General features: G+C 42.0%; 1 protein-coding gene across 1 annotated transcript; it reads left to right on the top strand.

The window, feature by feature from the left end:
- The first annotated feature begins 696 nt into the window (after positions 1-696).
- On the top strand, positions 697-17,196 carry TLR7 (toll like receptor 7). The gene is made up of 3 exons (XM_084844197.1): positions 697-3,597; positions 10,231-10,299; positions 11,834-17,196. Exons 1-3 carry the CDS (start codon positions 3,547-3,549, stop codon positions 14,984-14,986), a joined length of 3,273 nt encoding a protein of 1,090 aa, XP_084700323.1. The 5' UTR covers positions 697-3,546; the 3' UTR covers positions 14,987-17,196.
- Positions 17,197-18,210: the final 1,014 nt, after the last annotated feature.

Below are 18,210 nucleotides of genomic sequence, written 5' to 3'. Positions count from 1 at the left end.
CAATCCTTTGACTTCCTAATAGGCATAGGTCTAAGGGTGCAGAAAATTTAACCATGTTACAAGGCTCACTCATTTCCCAAGGAACAAAACAAGGATGAAAATGGAGTTTAGAAAAATATAGGGGCTCAAAAGACTTTTGCTTAGTTTGCATTACAAGATAGCCTCCATCCGTAAAATATTTTATTAAAGCAGGTAAAATGTAAGTTGGAAGAAAAACTAAACAGAAGCCCTTAAATTATGTTAAATCACTTGGAGTTATTCAGCTCCATTCCCAGAAACCATTTTCATGCCTGCAAATTTTCCTGCCCACCCACAAGTTATGTGTTTATATGTGCAAAACATAATGTATCAACCATGACCATGGTCATAGGCTGGCAGCAGCATCTGGGAGGGTTCATTTCCCAGCCCTGAGATCATAATAGCTTCCGTTTACCAAATAACCGTGACAGCCCAGTTCCCCATACGGTGCTCACATAAGCGGACAGTGAGGATAGTTAATTTCTGAAGCTGCTATGGGATACACTTGTTCTGTGTGCTTCTGGCCTTCACAATGAAATGAGTTGGGCATTCTTTCTGGGACACAATGCATTGGAAGGAAATTTATGAGCTGAAGTGCTAATGGGAAGAGCTTCTCACAAGGAACTTTAGCCTGCTGTATAGGCTGGACATAGAAGAGAACCAGCATTAATAAAGAGAAGTTGTGAAAAGAACAAGTGTGTTTATCTCTATCCTAAAAAGGAAGTAGCTTGCTTTCATACTAGGCATACAGGGGGCCTATGATGTGGGAGTGTACAAGTGTACATTTGTTTTGACGGGCTAAGCCAAAATGGCTTGCCTCACTTCATGTTCACTTTGGTGAGTAACAAAAAGTGCCCCTCTTCAAATTCGTTCTGATTGCTATTTGACCCAATCAGCTGTGTCTCTCCACATGGCAAGTTTTACTTTATGGGAACATTTCCTCAAAAACAGAATTTTGGTTCCATAGAGCGCAATCCTATGCATGTTTAGGCAGAAAAAAAGCCCTACAACTCCCAGCATGCCCCAGCCAGAATTATAGGCCATTTTTCTGTCTAAACATGCATAGGATTGCACCATTAAGGGGGGAATTCACGGAACCCCTAGGCTAGCCTTCCTCAACCTGTTGCCCTCCAGATGTTTTGGACTATAACCCTCAGGGTTCTTGACGATTGGCCATGCTGGCTGGAGCTGATGGGAGTTGAAGTCTGAAAGTTCTGGAGGGTACCAGGCCTGGGAAGGCTGCCCTAAACCACTGTAATCCTTCTGAAGCCAAGCCATCGTTCTTATTTAGGAAACATAATTTATACGCTGGTGTACAAGACGTCACACCTGGATTATTGTATGAAAAGGAAGTTGCCCTCACTTGTGAATGTCTCCACAAGTAAGTTTCGTTTCACTCTGAACTGCAACAAAAGTGCTGGTTGGTCATTGATAGCCTCCCCCAGACTTAGGCGGAAGGAGGGAAATAAAATCTTGGTAAGCATAGTTTCTAAGAGGAAGGAACATTCTGGCTGCTTGGAGCTTAGTGCTCCCTCGTTTTCAGTGTTATTTTGGCTTCCAGCAATGTTGAAGACAAGCCAAACATCAGAAGAATCAGCGAACTAACTCCCCACGCCCCTGCAAGTGTCAAAAGGTTGCTTTGATTCATGATTCAAAGCCAGCTCAAACTCGGGAAGGATAGTGGGCAAGACTTATGAAGTATTTGCAAACTATTGGATTAATCAAATTAACCAAAGGGTGCAAGATGCCAGAATTCAAAGGTTTATATAATCACATTAAACAGTGGAGAGAATTAACACCTTAACTTGCATTTTTCTGTTGTGTATCACTTATGCTATGACAGAATGCAAGCCTAATCAATATGATTGAGAATATTAGTGATCAGCAATTGGTAGGCCCATAGCCAAATCTGCTCCCGGATCAATACTAGCTGGCTTCCCAGTTGCCAACTTAGAGGCAAGAGTGTGGAGCACACACAAATTGTAGGTAGCCATATTGGTTCATTAAAAAAAAACAGAAGTCTCACTAGGGCAATACATTTATTAGGACCAATCATAATGTCATAAAGTTACCGGCAAGTTTTCAAGTTTGTCAGAATGCTTCAGCTGGATATTAAACATTCAGTGGAGAAGAAGAGGCTGCAGAAGGGGTGGGGGGTACCAGAAGCTCATTTTGAAGAATGTGTGAACTCAAGCCCACTACCCACCAGTCCCTCAAAGTGGCTGTCCAATAAAATTAGCTGCTAACCAGGGATGTACATGAGTCAACAAAGAAGGATAAATGTGGTCTGCTTAAAAGCAAATTCTAAGGCCATGTCAAATGAGATGACATTCTGCATTTTTATTACTCAAATATTTTGAACTGAACAGTGATATAGAAATGTTTTAAATAAGTAAATAGGATATTCAAGGACAATGTTCGAATAGATGCCCTTTCACTTAATTACAAAATCAGCCAAATTACTTTATCTTCATTGCATTGTTTCAGATCCTTGACATCTAAGGCCTTCATTCTACACTCCCGGCCCCAGATATTTTAAACTTTTGATATTAAGTTTCTCAAAGAAATCTATGTTGAGCTTTGAAGCTTCCTTGATGGTCTTAGGCAAGTTACTATTTCTATGAGCACAGATTCCCTTGCTGGCTTAGGGAAATGGTGGTTGGCCTTCATCAATGAACATAAGCATGTGTTCCAGTTTCATAGCTCTTGTCATCAGAAGATTCCTGGTAAGTCTTATAATCAGCTGAACACATTCTGAAATGTGTCACAGATGGAAAAGGGATTAAATGTATTTCTGCACGTTGTGACAGTACTAAAAGTGGCACCAATATATCCTTTACAGCTGGCAGGTGCTTCTGCAAGTTAAACTACAAAACATCTGGAGATCTACCTTCTGTCCACCCCTGCTTTACAAGCATGCAAAACCATGGCTAAGCTCTCACTGAAGTGGCAAACCTGTGTCTAAGCTGTACCACCTCAGAGGACACATGGGTGTTCACATCACTGAATGTTCCTCTACACAAAACAAGTATGATCTAGATATGAGAGAGAGGAGTTCTTGGCTATCCATTTCCTTGCCGTGCAAGGGATTTTTATTTTTTTAATTGATATTTGTGTGAGGGAGCATCCTGCAGTCTGAAGTGGTACAACCCAGACACAGATTTATGAACGTGATGAAAACTAGCATATGACAGCTGTATTAGGCTGGCAGGCTCTTGGCTTTGAGGACAAATTATTATTAATATTAATATTATTTTAACTCAATGGCCCAAGCTATTTTTAACTGGGGAAGAATAGGAGGTGCCAACACCATGCTTCAAATACAACCTTTTGAGGAAGTGGGTAGTGACTGCAGCTGTTTCATGTGCTATTAATTTCGTAAGTTGTTTCTTTGCTAGAAAAGGGGAGGAAAGTGCCCAATAAATTGACAGAAACATTCACCTTGGTGAACTATCCGACTTTGTCCTCTCTCTTGTACTTGAGCTGAAGTTGTAAAGTTTCTTTCACTGTTATCTACCTTCTAATACAATGCCCCCCAAGGACAAGACATCCTTCTGCCTTAAAGGAACACACAGAATGGTAGGTTCAACTTTTAGTTGTATTCTTGAAAGCCTTTGTATTTGACCCTCCTGTGCAAGAAGTATTTTTTGAGAATTCATCATTCTCTTCTATGTTTTACTCTGTTCTGTGTAAGCCAATTTTCTAAATATTGAATTAACATGTTTTATCTGCAGAACAAGAGCTTAATACATGGGTTTGTTAGCCTAGAAAATTGCCTTTCATTACTATATCCATATACTTGGGAACCACACAACTGCAGAAGATGAGCTTCACATTCATCATGGGAAAAAAGAAGTCCCATTAAGCTCCATAGTAACAGCCTTTAGTTCCACATAAACAGCAAAAGGGGAGAGAATTTATACAAACATTGAAAGAAATTGGGCCTGAAGAGATGGTTTCAAAGCCCAAGACTTTGCTGATTTGACTATATACAAAATGTGTTTCTGGCTTCATCTTACTGACATAGCTGCTTGCAAGGAAGGGAGTAACTTTGGCTTAAGGAGAAACTATCCAGATATGAAAATAAATAGATATTTTAGCTGCTTTTATAGGGTTTCACAACTTTGTGGGCAAAAGAAAGGGAAGGGAGTAAGGTTGCCTTAAGAAGAAATAATGCATGGTTATATGAAAATGTCCTTGTTGAAATGAAATATAATTCTGGGGTAATACAGAAAAATAGACATGTGGCAAATTGATTGGGGCCTGCTTGCTTGTATTCGTATCAGAGAGAGATGGGGGATATTTTTTTAAATAGGGACTTTTTTGCGTTATTCCCCGTCTTCTTTACACACACTCTCAATGAGAAACAGCATGATATAGTGGTTAGAGCAGCCTTCCCCAACCTGGAGCCCTCCAGATGTGTTAGTCTACAACTCCCAGCACCCTCACAGATGGCTGGGGATGCTGGGAGTTGTAATCCAACATACCTAGAGGGTGCCAGGTTGGAGAAGTCTGGGTTAATGCATTGAACTGGAAAGACCCAGATTCAAATCCCCACTCCTTCATGGTGCTCATGGGGTTATCTTGGGTCAGTCACTAGCTCTCAGCCTAATCTGCCTCATAGGTTTATTGTATGGATAACATGGGGGAAGAGGGCCATGCACAAATCCAAGTTCCATGGAGGAAAAAAGGCATTCAGATGAAATAAACTTCCACAGATCCTATTTGTGCCTCTCATTCACCTTCCTTTCCACCCTTGCTCTTGCATCCCTACCTTGGAGCTGTGTGACCTTTTCTCTCTCTTAAAGAGCCTTCTTTCCAGTAATAAAGCTTTGGTGGTATCAGGCTCTACAGCAGAAGTGGGGAACCTGTGGTCCTCCAGATGTGGCCCCTCATCCCATGATGGGAGCTATAGTCCAACATCTGGACAACCACCGGTGCCCCATTCCTGCTTTATAGCTTATGCCCAACACTTTTTTTCTGTGTTCCCCTCTTCCTGCCACACTGATCCACTTGTCCTGTATGGCCCCATCTAAACTGAAGTCACTTCATTCATGTACATCAAGTGTAATTCGGAATCATTTCTTGTTTTTCAAACTCTCAAAATGTTTTCAAAGACAAAAGTTTAGACAATACAATTATATAAATTATAATAGTTTTATAAAATTAAACAGAGAGACAGATTTCCAGGTAGGTTATTCCTACTATTAGTTTTATTTATTGTTTAAGCATAGCTGTTAGCAGAGTGAAGTGCCTCATGCGGCGCAGAGTGGTAGGTGGCAGTATTGCAACTGAAACTCTCCCCACGACCTGAGTTCCATCCCAGGCATTCCCAGCAGAAGCTGGGTCCCAGGTAGCCGGCTCAGGTCGACTCAGCCTTCCATCCTTCCGAGGTCGGTAAAATGAGTACCCAGCTTGCTGGGGGAAAGGTAGTCACGACTGGGGAAGGCAATGGCAAACCACCCTGCTACAGTCTGCCATGAAAACGCCAGCGAAAGCGGCGTCCCTCTAGGAGTCAGCAGTGACTCGGTGCTTGCACAGGAGGAACCTTTCCTTAGCAGAGTGAAGTGATGCAGCTGGGTTTGATTCCTAAAGAGGGGCTTTAAGTGTTCAAGTACAGGTCATCTGGGCTTTTTTTTCAAAAGATGATTTAGATTTAATGTAGCAATAAATAAACCACAATAAACAATGTACTTGTACCAGTGATAAATTAAAATATAGCACATGTAACACAGGCCTAACTACTCAAGATCCATATTTTGCCTAAATTACAGAACTAAGGCTTATGTTACATTGGATTGATTTTCTCTCTCATGGGGGTCACCCATTTTGTGTGAGCAATTTAATCAGTAATCTTATGAGTCTCTGAAGCAGAAATATCCATGAACCCTGAGGCACATTTTAGAAGTTTTGAAGTTGTGGTACATGATAAAATTACTTATTAATTCAAACACCACACTTCTACACCACCTTGAGCCAGGATTACTGGTTTATTAAACCACACGGTGCATGTAGCCTATTCATTCCTGCTTTGTTCTTCCTGATCATGCAAGCAAATAAACAGACCAGGCCTGCATAACTTAGCTTTACATGTAAAACCAGGATTATGGTTTATTATATAAAGTTGGCTTATTCATAAGCCAGCTTTAACCAGGGTATATTGTTGGCTTATGATTCCTGGCTTGTTTGGGCACAATAAACTATAACCGCAGGTTCAGACCTAACACTAAGCTATCCATGCCTGGTTCGTTTACCTGCTCACACAAGTGTGAGGAACAAAGCAGGCACAAACGGGCTGTGCGCAGCATCATGAAGCTCGAACACATAATGATTTAATAAACCAGGAATCCTGGGTTAAAGTGACATTAGAATGTGGCCAATGATCCCCACAAGTAAGGTAAGGGTATCCACAAGTATCCTCATTCAACATACCACACTAACTAGTTCCACATTTGTCTAAATCAGTGTAAAATAGCTCCATCGCCTTTACACTTTCCTCCCTCTGTTTAAGACGTTGTTAACTGCAAAAACTTGTCTGCATTCCTGTACCATGGAGAGAGAAAAATGCCTGTGCACGCCTTTGGCAATCAAGGTATGCATCTGCCTTTCAACATAATTAGCTGCTTAACTGAGCATTCAGTTACGAAAACACATTTATTTATGCAGCTAATTTTGTTCCAATTAAAACCAGTTGGCATGGAGTGTTGTTCTTGGATCTTTGTAAATCCAATTAGTTAAGGGGCAGGATCACATTTTTATTATCATTTAGTTATTAATATTCACTTACTTTATAAAATATCCAAATCAAATGGCTGTCCCCCAAATAAATGAGGGTGCTTAAATCAAATGCAAATCATCTAAGTGTTGGCTCATTAAAAATAGGGATGTAAAGAGAAAACAAAATGATTTGGTGTCTATGGAACTTTGCCATAAACACAGGGTCACCTTTTATGAAGGGCAAGAGCTGCCCCTGCCATGTTTTAGAGCAGAGGTGGCCAGAGGGTAGATCATTTCTCACTGGTAGATTACTGGCCAATTTCTGGTGGACTACATAATGCCTATTGGCTACTAGAGATCCTGCAAAGAATGTTGGACTAAATGGGTCTTTGTCTGATTCATCTGAAGTACTTCTTATATTCTTAAGGTAGCGTGTCTATTTAGGATCGCTTAACAGTGGTGGCTGGTCTTCACTGGGATGGGTAGGGTGGCTAACAATAGGCAGAGCCAACTAATTCTGGTTTGTCCCCATCCTCCTCCCTTGTGCTAACACTAAGAACGTGTAGTGTCCGCACAATTCCTTAGCATCTACCTGAATTTAAAAACAATCTCTTACCTTGGTTCCGTTAGCCTGCTGTCATATTTGATTCTCCACTGGGAAAAGGGTGTGGCCTCCACCACCCCTTCCGGCCACCCCTATGCTCCAGTTAGGTCTCCATTCCAGAGGGAAAAAAGGCAGACTTACGAACAGAGTGCTGCTATGGGCATGTGTTCAGATCACATAGCTGCAAGCCCCATTCTACAAATGAATACAGAAAGATTGATGCCTCAAGATATAACATGGGCCTGCTCTGTCCTCAGTCTTACGGAATGCGGACTGACAGCTTCCCATGTCTGCACTGAGCTTCCTCTCAGTTCTCCTTAGTAGGGAGAGAGGCCCAGAGCCAGAACAGCCTGAGCAGGGGAGGTCTTTTGGCTGGGCCCAGGGGATGGGTACATTTGACCAGGGTCCAGGAGACCCAGAAACTGGGCTGTTATAAGCCCATGAGGGGAAAATTGGAACTAAATGGTAGAAGATCACGGTTGAGGATATTTATGCAAACTTCCCTGTATCTATCGGGTGTCCAGATCTTGTGAAGCAGTACTAGAGCGCGCTGAACAAGCAGCACTGAGAACACAGCTGCTATTGCTGGCCCAGGTCCTCTTCCAGAACAGAAACTCTAGGCCAGCCTTCCTCAACTTGGTGCTCTCCAGATATTTTCTAATACAATTCCCAGAATTCCTGTTAGCTATGCTGGCTAGGCCTGATGAGAACTGAATTCCAAAACATCTAGAGACCAGATCGGAGAAGGCTACTCTAGGCCTAGGAGCTTCTAGGCCTAGGGGGATTTTTAGCCTGGAAACCAGCTACTATTCTCTTGCTAGAAATGGTCTTGGAGATCTTTTTAGGTTCTCTGCTGACTAGCAGGGGTGCTAGAATTCCCTAATTGCCGTTACTAATTGGCATACACGTGCTGAAAGTGTCTCTGAACATGGAAGAATTGCCTTTCTCTTTCCACACAGCCAGTGCAACCTTTCCCCTCCCCAGTCTCTCTGTCTCTGTCTCTGTCTCACTCTCTCTCACACACACCTCAACATGAAAGGGCTTACAAGACAGATGGCAAGCCTTCCTCCCCAGCACCACATTCTCTGAACTTCCCTTTTTTTAGCAATTAAACACTGTCCCCAACTATTGGGTACACAAGTAAGAAATACAATCTCTCACTAAAAAAAAACAAAAACACTGTCCTTCACCTGTTAAATGCTTTTTCCTCCCCCGCCCCCAAATGTAAGTGTGGAGTTGCCCTTCAAGGCAGCTTCCCCGCTGCCTGCACCCCTGAATTCCACAAATACCATGTTTCTTCTCCCCTCTTCCCCAGAGTGGGAGCAGCAGAAGGATTCTTCCAAGCAGAAAGAAACTCCTCCTCCTGCAGGAATCAAGTGAAAGGAAAGCAGCAGCCAGCTAGCCTAAGCCAAACTGCACCTATTCACCCCATCCTGTTGCCCTTCTGAATCCCTTAATTGGTTAATGGATTCCCTAAGAATCCACTGACAAGGCCTATCATCAATCTTTCCTTCTGTACCCCTGTTGCTGTGCCCACCCCCTTGATTCTTCATGGGTGAAGCCACCCCAGGCAACGAAAAGCCTCCTGTACCTGTAAGAGAGGAAAACAACAGCTATGCCTATGAGTCTTTGTAGAGAGGGACTTGCCTGCTGTGTTCCACAAGGCCAAGACTGAGAGTGACTAAGGAGGAGGGTGAAAGGCCCTGACCCCATGGGCTGTTCTAGGGTTGCGGATGGCTTGTTAACCAGCCCAACAAACCCTTGCTGGGTTTGCACGTAATGACAAGCTATGGCGCACCCACCACAGCTCAAATATTCAAAATGGCAGGGGCTGCTGCAACAAAGAACCTTGTGGGGAAATTCACCCATGGTGGCTTCTCATTATGTGCTAACCAGGCCAGTGCCACCTCCTGGACTGGTGGTAAGTCAGGAGGCAGGCAACAGAGGGCTAACTAGGGACAGCCTGAACTTGATGGGGCTGTGTCCCATTTGCCTAAAGAATCACCTACCCTGAACAGCTGTGTTTGGACATAACACTGAACTATGGTTTAATGCAGGGATGGGCAGAAGGTAGATCTCCAGATGTTTTGGACTTCAACTCCCAGAAGCCCCCGCTAGCATGATAATGAGACAAGAATGCTGAGAGTTGAATTCCAAAATATTTGGAGGTGTACTTTCTGCCCACCCCAGGTTCAGTACTATGTGAACAAGCATCGGGCTCATGCATTCCTCCTTCCACTCTCTTCTCACACAGCTGCAAAGAGGCCAGTCAGAACCGTTTGCTTCTGCCCTCAACTAACATTGTTATGTTCAAACTAGTACAAACTGTGGTTAATTTTAATAATGGATTACCCAAATCAAGCCAACTTCAAGCCATAGTTTATTGCCCTGGCTTGTTTGGATAAACCAGAGTTAATAACCACAAACCTAGTTTACTTGAAACATAACCAAATTCTTCTGATCTGTTCCCATGCCCCACCAGAGGAATAGAGAGGTGTGGGAGGGAGCCAGGTTTGTGCATATAACTCCAAACTATGCTTTAGGTTTTCATATGAACACAATCAGTTCATTATGTCTTAATTGTTATGAGATCCTGAATATTCTATCTTGCTTTTAAAAATCTAACACATATCAGTGGAACACTAGGATTCTAGTTAGAAAAGATAGACTGGTCAGCCTACTCCTACTTTTGACTATATGTAATTGTTCTCCAGGAGCACCTATATTTCCTTTAAACCATTAACTAAAAAAAACCTAAATTAGTTCTATAACAGACATGTATGTTTTAGTGTGACTGTCATGATGAGTGCCAATCGGATAATGCCCATAAGGACCAGTACACTCTAATGTTTCAGAGTTGACTTTGAGATTTTTTAATTTTCTTATTTTAGAAAAAAGAAAGAACATTTATCCACATGTCCTCAGAAAAACAAGGAATACTTATCCACACATCTACACAGGTAATATACTACCACTGAATACATTTCGTTTCTTGCCCAGGAATAAAAGTGACGTGATTGGTCGATTGTATCATTCTATTCACTTCTGTGGGAAATAGGGAAGCAGTTGCAATTAGAAATTCAGAAAAAGAAAACTTGAGTGAAGATGCTTTTTTCTCTGCAGCCATACTCCCCTCTCCCCTATTATGTTTGCAGTATTAGAGGAGTCAAACTAGATGTAGTTTGACTCCTCTGATACATGTATTTGTATGTTAAGCACACATGTGTTCTATTCACAGACAGTGTGTGTGTATGTGTGTGGGTGTGTGGATGGTCTGTATGTTGTGGGCCTATACTTTACGCAAAAAGGAGTGTGCAGGGGAGAGGGGTGAAACTGGGTCCCCTTCCCAACTTAGTTTGCTGTGCTCCATAGCTCCAAGCTTCTCCTACCAGGCTGCAGAAAACTGCTTAATAGCAGTGGAGCACAGTGACATAAGGCAAGGAGGACGGGCTGGTTTTACTTCTCTCCCCTTTGCGCTGCTTTTTAGGCAAAGTCCTCCCAATACTGCTTTATATGTGAAACAGAGTAAAAAAAAAAAAAGTTCTTGATATACATATGGTTGTGATGCACATCTAGTTTGGCCCTCTGTTGCAGTTATGGTACTGGATTGCAACTAGTGCCATAGTAGGAAGTCCTTCAGAAATTATATATACTCTATAGCAGGGGTGCACTGAGAGGTGCAGCACACGTCTGCTGGATTGGCGTGGGCCACACATGTGCATGCATACACCTCTCACACGCAGCCCCCCCACACACACACCATTCTCCCACACACACACCACTCACACACACACCATTCGCCTCCCCACACACCACTCATCCCAGCAGCAACTTATTTTTCTTGCAGCTACAGCATCTGTTCCAATCTGCTAAAAAGAGGAAAAATGCTGTAGGAATGGACTCTGTAGTTTCTTCCATTAAAAACTTCATTCCTAGAGCGTCCCCAGACCACCGTAGGAAGTAGGCAGAACTCTTCAAGCTCTAGGAACAAGTATTCTATGGCAGGAACCATAGAGTCTGTTCTTAGAGCATTTGTTGCCAGTTCCCCCCCCACACTTTTTTTTCTGGTAGTGAGAGATGCTGGGGTCTGGAGGCCACCAGGCAGGCCCATGGATCACATTTTTTACATCCCTGCTGTATAGTATAGACATGCATGCAACTGAACTGTGCTTTGCATGCCTGAAAGCTGTTGCCCTGGGGCTTATCTCTGAGTAGACATGCAAAGAATTGAGCTGGGCTTTGTATGTTTGATGCAAAAATGTCCAATTCCCATAAGAATTACATTGCTGGGTTGTGCACGCATGTGCAGCCCCAGCCAACCAGCACATCCCAGATGCTGTTCCCAGGGCCAAAAAGTTTGTGCATCTATGCTCTATACACAGTCTCAAGCACCTTACATACAGCAGGAGCCCTCAATTTACAATTATTTAAGGATTTGCAATATTGAAATCTAAGTTTAGTTTGTTGTGACTTTGCATTTTTCCTTCCATCTAGGCAATTCATCCTTGGCACACAAGCGGCTGGCTTTTCTTCATGATCTCATTGTTTCCAAAGGTGATTCCAGCCATTCAGTTCCCTAAAACCTTGCCCTGTGATGTGAATGATACTTCAAAAACTTTTCTGACTGTGGACTGCAGTGACCGGCGCCTCATAACATTCCCAAATGGAATTCCTACCAATGTTACCAACCTGACACTTTCCATTAATCACATCCCAGAGATTACCCAAAGTTACTTTGAGAACCTTAAAAACCTTCTGGAGATTGATTTCAGGTGCAACTGTGTGCCTGCTATGCTGGGGCCTAAGGATCATGTGTGTATCAAGAGTCTGAAAATCCATAACCAAAGTTTTGCCAAACTCCCCAGATTGAAATCTCTCTACTTGGATGGAAATCAGCTCTCGGCAATCCCTCAGGGTCTACCTCATACTTTACGTCTTCTGAGTCTTGAAGCGAATGCCATTTTTTCTATCAAAAAAGAAAATTTGTCAGAACTGGGGCATCTACAAAGTCTCTTCTTAGGGCAGAACTGCTATTACCGCAATCCTTGCAGCATTTCATATGACATTAGCGAAACAGCCTTTCAGGCTCTTAGATCTTTAAGAGTGTTGTCCTTGAAAGCTAATAACTTATCGTCAGTCCCACAGAATCTGCCATCCACTTTAACAGAGCTGTATCTTTATAATAACATAATTCGCAATATCAGTGAGCATGATCTAATCAACCTTCATAATTTGGAAATTCTTGACTTAAGTGGCAACTGCCCTCGCTGTCACAATGCCCCATATCATTGTACTGAATGTCCCAATAAGGCGAGTATTTTAATCCATCCCAGAGCCTTTGACTCCTTAAAGCAATTAAAAACCCTACGGCTGCACAGCACCTCTCTTCGTACTGTGGACAGTAGCTGGTTTAAAAATACTGGGAAACTTGAAGTGCTTGATCTTTCACAAAATTACTTGGCTGAAGAAATTGAGGATGCCCATTTTCTAACATTTCTTCCTAACCTTGTGGACCTGGACTTGTCTTTCAATTTTGCACTGGGATCATACAGTTCATATTTGACTTTGCCAGATACATTTTCTAAACTTTCCAGTTTGAAATACTTAAGGATCAGGGGTTTTGTTTTCAAGGAACTAGATCAACGTACTATAGACAATTTGATTCCTCTTAAAAATCTGAGTATGCTGGATTTGGGAACGAATTTTATAAGGAATGCTAACATTGCTATGTTTAAAAAATTCCATGCTCTTAAAATTGTACACCTTTCCTTCAATAAAATCTCTCTCTTTTCAAATGAATCTAATGATCAGCTTTATTCTGTTCCTGAGCCTTTAGCAGATAGATATGATAGCACTGTGCTGCAAGATATGCATTATTTCAGATATGATGAATATGGTCGAAGTTGCAAATCTAAAGATAAAGAGGCTGCTTATTCATTGCCTTTTGCCATTGAACCTTCTTGTAGCAAGTATGGGAAAACACTGGATTTAAGCAGAAACAATGTATTTTTTATCAACCCCTTGGATTTCAAGCAACTCACTGATCTTAAGTGCCTTAACTTGTCTGGTAATGCTATGAGCCAAACATTGAATGGAACTGAATTCCAGTATCTGTCCGGCTTGAAATACTTGGATTTTTCTAACAACCGGATAGATTTGCTATATTCAACTGCCTTTCAAGAGCTGAAAGAACTGGAAGTTCTAAACCTTAGTGATAACAGCTTTTTTTTCAAGGCAGAAGGTATCACTCACATGTTGGGTTTTACCAGAAATTTGGTCAACTTGACAACGTTGTTCATGAATGGGAATGAGATTTCTACATCCACTGATAAGGGGATGGAAAGCCGTTCACTCAAAACACTGGAATTTAGAAAGAATCGCTTAGATATTTTATGGAAGGCTGGGACTACTGAATATTTATCATTCTTCAAGAACCTGAGCAGCCTGGAGAATCTGGACATTTCTGACAACTCTCTGATTTTTTTACCTCCTCTTCTGTTTGATGGCCTGCCTCAAAACCTCAAGGTGCTCAAGCTGGCCAGTAACCAACTTAAGTCTTTTACTTGGAATAACCTTCACATTCTGAAGAACCTATTAGTCTTGGATCTTAGCAACAACCTGTTGAGTACAGTTCCCCGTGAGCTGTTCAACTGTTCTAGGACCCTTCAAAAGCTCATACTACAAAACAACAGGATCAAAAAGCTGACAAATAATTTTCTCCAACATGCTGTCCATCTGACATATTTAGATCTCAGTTTTAATAAGATCAAAACACTCAGGAATTCTAGCTTCCCAAAGAATGTTATTAACAAAATGGATATGTTACTTTTGCGTGGTAATCCTTTCAAATGTAATTGTGATCTTGTGTGGTTTGTCTCGTGGATCAACCAAACAAATGTGACTATTCCTTTCCTGGCAACAGATGTGACTTGTATGGGTCCAGGTTCATGGAAAGGCAAAAGCGTAGTTTTCTTAGATCTGAATACCTGTGAGCTGGACTACTCCCAGATCCTGTACTTATTGACTGTCTCAGTCATCATGTTTCTGATGACAATCCCAGTTATAAGCCACCGATACTTCTGGGATGTGTGGTATATCTACCATTTCTGCATTGCAAAGTTTCAAAGTTTAAAAGGATATCAACGTCTGTTTTCATCTGAAGTTGTGTATGATGCCTTTGTGGCTTATGATAAGAAAGACCCAGATGTAACCGAATGGGTCCTGAAAGAATTAGTTGAAAAACTGGAAGATCAGAGAGAGAAACAATTCAACTTATGCCTGGAAGAAAGGGACTGGCTACCAGGGCAGCCAGTTCTGACTAACCTTTCTGAGAGTATACAAGTGAGCAGAAAAACTATATTTGTGCTAACAAACAGGTACATTTCAAGTGGCAACTTCAAAATAGCCTTTTACATGGCACACCAGCGCCTCATGGATGAAAAAGTTGATGTAATCATCCTGATATTCCTTGAAAATGTTTTGCAAATGTCAAAGTATCTCCGTCTCCGGAAGAGACTGTGTAGTAGATCTGTCCTCAATTGGCCAACCAATCCTCAGTCGCAGAGTTATTTCTGGCATTGTCTGAGAAATTCACTAGCAGCAAACCATGACTTGAGCTATAACAAGCTTTTTAAAGAAATGGTATAGCTTGGTCACATGCTACGGAAAGGCTTTGTAAGTTAAAGCCACACCGAGGGAATGGGATGAGGCTGAATTTCAGCTTCTGCACCAGAGAGGTTTTAAAGCACTGGAGGTAGAACTGGATAGCAGCAGCTCTTAAGCCACCAAACACATCTTCTGGAGCACAGAAAACTTGGCTTATTTGAGGAAAGGGTTGCAAAGGGATTCCAGTTAGTCCATTGAACTTTTCACATATTAGGGTATGCAAAGGGGTTATGGCAGATTTTTATGAACTCTTAAAAATCTGAGCTGAAAAAGAGAAACAGAGGGAAAGATTTGCTGCTTTAAGCTTCTTTCACCATGTTTGATAAGGCTTTATTGTATATAGATGTCTCCCTCTTGCCCCTATATGCCTTTTAGAAAGAAAAACAAAATAAAAAAACAATATAAGTTTGGGTCTTTGCTGGTGGTATCCTTGAGAAAACAGAAGATGTTTTGTACTGGCTGGACAGAGTTGATTTACTAATATTGTGTGGTAGGAACTAGCTATTTCCTTGAAATAGTATAATATAGTGACTAGGTGATGAGAGTTATGTAGTCACTGATTCAAATGTCATCTCATCTATGAACTCAGTGGCATTAGGACAAATCAGTGCATATTAGCCCTGGCTCCTACCCATCTATAAGTAATTTGGGATTCATAATACTGGCCTACCTTACAAGGCTGTTGAGATAATTTATGTAAAGTGCTTGTACCTGAGTGTTATTATTAAAACATTGTCGGACTCATCATCTGTGGATTACTAAAATTATGTAAAATAAATATCAATTTTAGCTGGAGCTGAGAGAAGCTACACCAGAAACTAGAAGAACTCAATCCAGAATAAGCAGCATTTTTTCAGTTATGGTGAGTTTCTACAGGATCTGTCCAATAACCAAAAGCAGTATATATTTATTTTTCTCTATTTAATGGAGTTCAGTGGCATAAAAAACTGGTACAATTTTCTCCAATGTTGGATTAAATTCTGCTTCCAGAATAGCATCTATTTGTGTTTAAGAATATGTGCATTCTTTAGAATAGAAAAGGTATTTCTTAACACTGTTAAGAGTTTTATTTAACTATGTTGTGAATATTGTTGTGTTAGTTTTTCTTAATAAACTTTATCAGAATGCTGGACCTCATTTTTCCTGATGGCAAAACAATAAACATGTTGATTTCCAAGCACCTGTGGGTATGCAGGATGAAAAAAATAGCCACAGCGTAATTTCCTTCGGTCTGTTTCTTTCTGCTCTGTTTCCGCATGATGAATTGCTCTCCTTCAGGATTCTGTCTCCTGTTGTTGGTGTTGCTTCCTGAACTTTCTCCAGCTAGCCTGCTTTTTCTGTCTCAGTCCAGAACTGGCACAAGTGTTTTGTCACCTGAGATGGATGTTTTGAATGGTGGCTGCTTAGCAGTGAAAAATTAAATTTGCTACCTCGGAGTGCCACCTCACTCTACCTAGGGTGGCAGCATTGGCATCACCAAAACAGAGGACGTGCATTATGACAACAAAAAAGAGGACACAGATTTGTGTAGTATTTGCATATTCTAATGTATATGTATAGATGCAAATTTAGAAATAATTACTATAATTTAAATAGAAATACAATACATGTGATCATAGTAGGGAAGGCTGACCAGGTGACTTATGTGCCTGTTCATTCAGCTGCGGGCAACTTCAAGGCCCCCACGCTCCCTCCCTTCTTATGCTGCTTTTATCTTCAAACAGGCTTTGGACTGGACAGCTCTTCAAATATACGACATCTTGAAAGAGAAGATTGTCCTCTGACATGCTTTCAAAAAGAGGACTATCCTCTGTAAAGTAGAACCCATGGCCAGTCAGACTCTACTTCATTGTAAGACTGGCATGTCACACAAAAGAAGTGACTAAAGTTATTTTATACTCTAAGGCCGAGATTTCCAGGACGTTCATAACCTAGGCCCTTGGACTCAACTGGAGCTGTGTCTAGAATTGCTCTGCTTCTTTGAAAATCCTGGGTTTCATGTAGCTTTCATTCTTAGCCCATCTACAAAGAGGAGTTCTTTGAATGTTCACATACTCTTGTCATAATAAAATTTCTCCTCATAAACTTCTCCTTTAAATGGGCCTTTGCACAGCAAACTCTGTATCACACCCTGTCTATATCCCTGTTAAACTTACTCAGTGATGTACTCTGAGGAAAAATTAAAATTGCTTGACATTATGTGGTGGTCTGTGACTAAACTTCTTAATGTTACTGAAGGAAAGGTAAGAAGAATGTGTGCAGGCTGCAGACAGAACAAACTGTTAGAAAGAGGACATCCCAAATAGACAGAGCTGCCTATTGTCTCTGCCTTGTATCTCATCACACATCCTGAAAAACACTGGCCTTTGTGGGAGAAGTATGTTTTTGTAGATATTACAGAGGCCTACAGATTTTCTTCCTTAAAGGAAGCTAGCCAGTAGGGCTGTGCCTGGACCCTCTAATCCGACTCAGAAGCCGCTTTGTGGCTTCCTAGGCGGGCCCGATTCAGCTCAAGCTGGTTCGGGGACCCACCTTGGCCCTGAACCCGAAGTGGGATTCAGATGGCCAAATCCCTCTTCCCCCCCAGTGCCCTCACACAACCCCCCAGCTCCTTCCTGGGCTGCCACTGCTACTGCCTCCACCGCCGCCGCTGCCACCACCAGCTCCTGAGCTGCCATTAAAAATGGCAACTCCCTGCAACAAGAGCCAGCGCGCATCCAGGGCTCAGGAGGTGGTGGCGACAGAAGCAGCTGCAATGGCGATGGCAGCAACAGCGATGTTGAAGGCTCAGGTAAGGAACTGGAGGTGCCGGTGTGGCTGGGCCAAAGTGCCGAAGCTCCAAAGTGCTTCAGAGAGCCCCTGACCCGCTTTGTGCCCTCTCCGCTTCGCCTCAGAAGGGGCACGAAGCGGCCTGCTTCGACTCAGGCCTTGGGCCTCTGTGGTGCACAGCCCTACTAGCCAGAAACAATCACTCTGGTCCTGTTGCCACAAACTGAGCTCTTTTAAAGGATTTTCTTGTGTTGCCTTATGTATGTGATTGAAATATGTGTATCTGTGTAATGTTGAGCCTCTCACATATCAACATTTTAAAAACAATTTTGCAATAAAATAGAATGTGTAATATTTGCCAATAGGGAAAAACCTGGGAGAGCAATGACTTGAGCTACACCACTTCAGATAAATGGGATGTTGTACTGGATCGTGCT

Source organism: Heloderma suspectum, chromosome 3 (assembly GCF_057233095.1).
Source record: "Heloderma suspectum isolate Gila_16-S chromosome 3, 16-S_ref, whole genome shotgun sequence".
In the NCBI taxonomy this organism is placed as follows: domain Eukaryota; kingdom Metazoa; phylum Chordata; class Lepidosauria; order Squamata; family Helodermatidae; genus Heloderma; species Heloderma suspectum.
Note: the sequence above shows the minus strand (reverse complement) of the source record. Positions and strands in the feature narration are given on the sequence as shown.

Excerpts from the sequence above, each read along its gene's own strand:
- TLR7 (XM_084844197.1), top strand. The coding sequence starts at position 3,547 with ATGCCCCCCAAGGACAAGACATCCTTCTGCCTTAAAGGAACACACAGA. Across the intron at positions 3,598-10,230 it reads TTAAAGGAACACACAGAATG|AAAAAAGAAAGAACATTTAT; the intron begins GTAGGTTCAACT and ends TTCTTATTTTAG. Across the intron at positions 10,300-11,833 it reads TTATCCACACATCTACACAG|GCAATTCATCCTTGGCACAC; the intron begins GTAATATACTAC and ends CCTTCCATCTAG.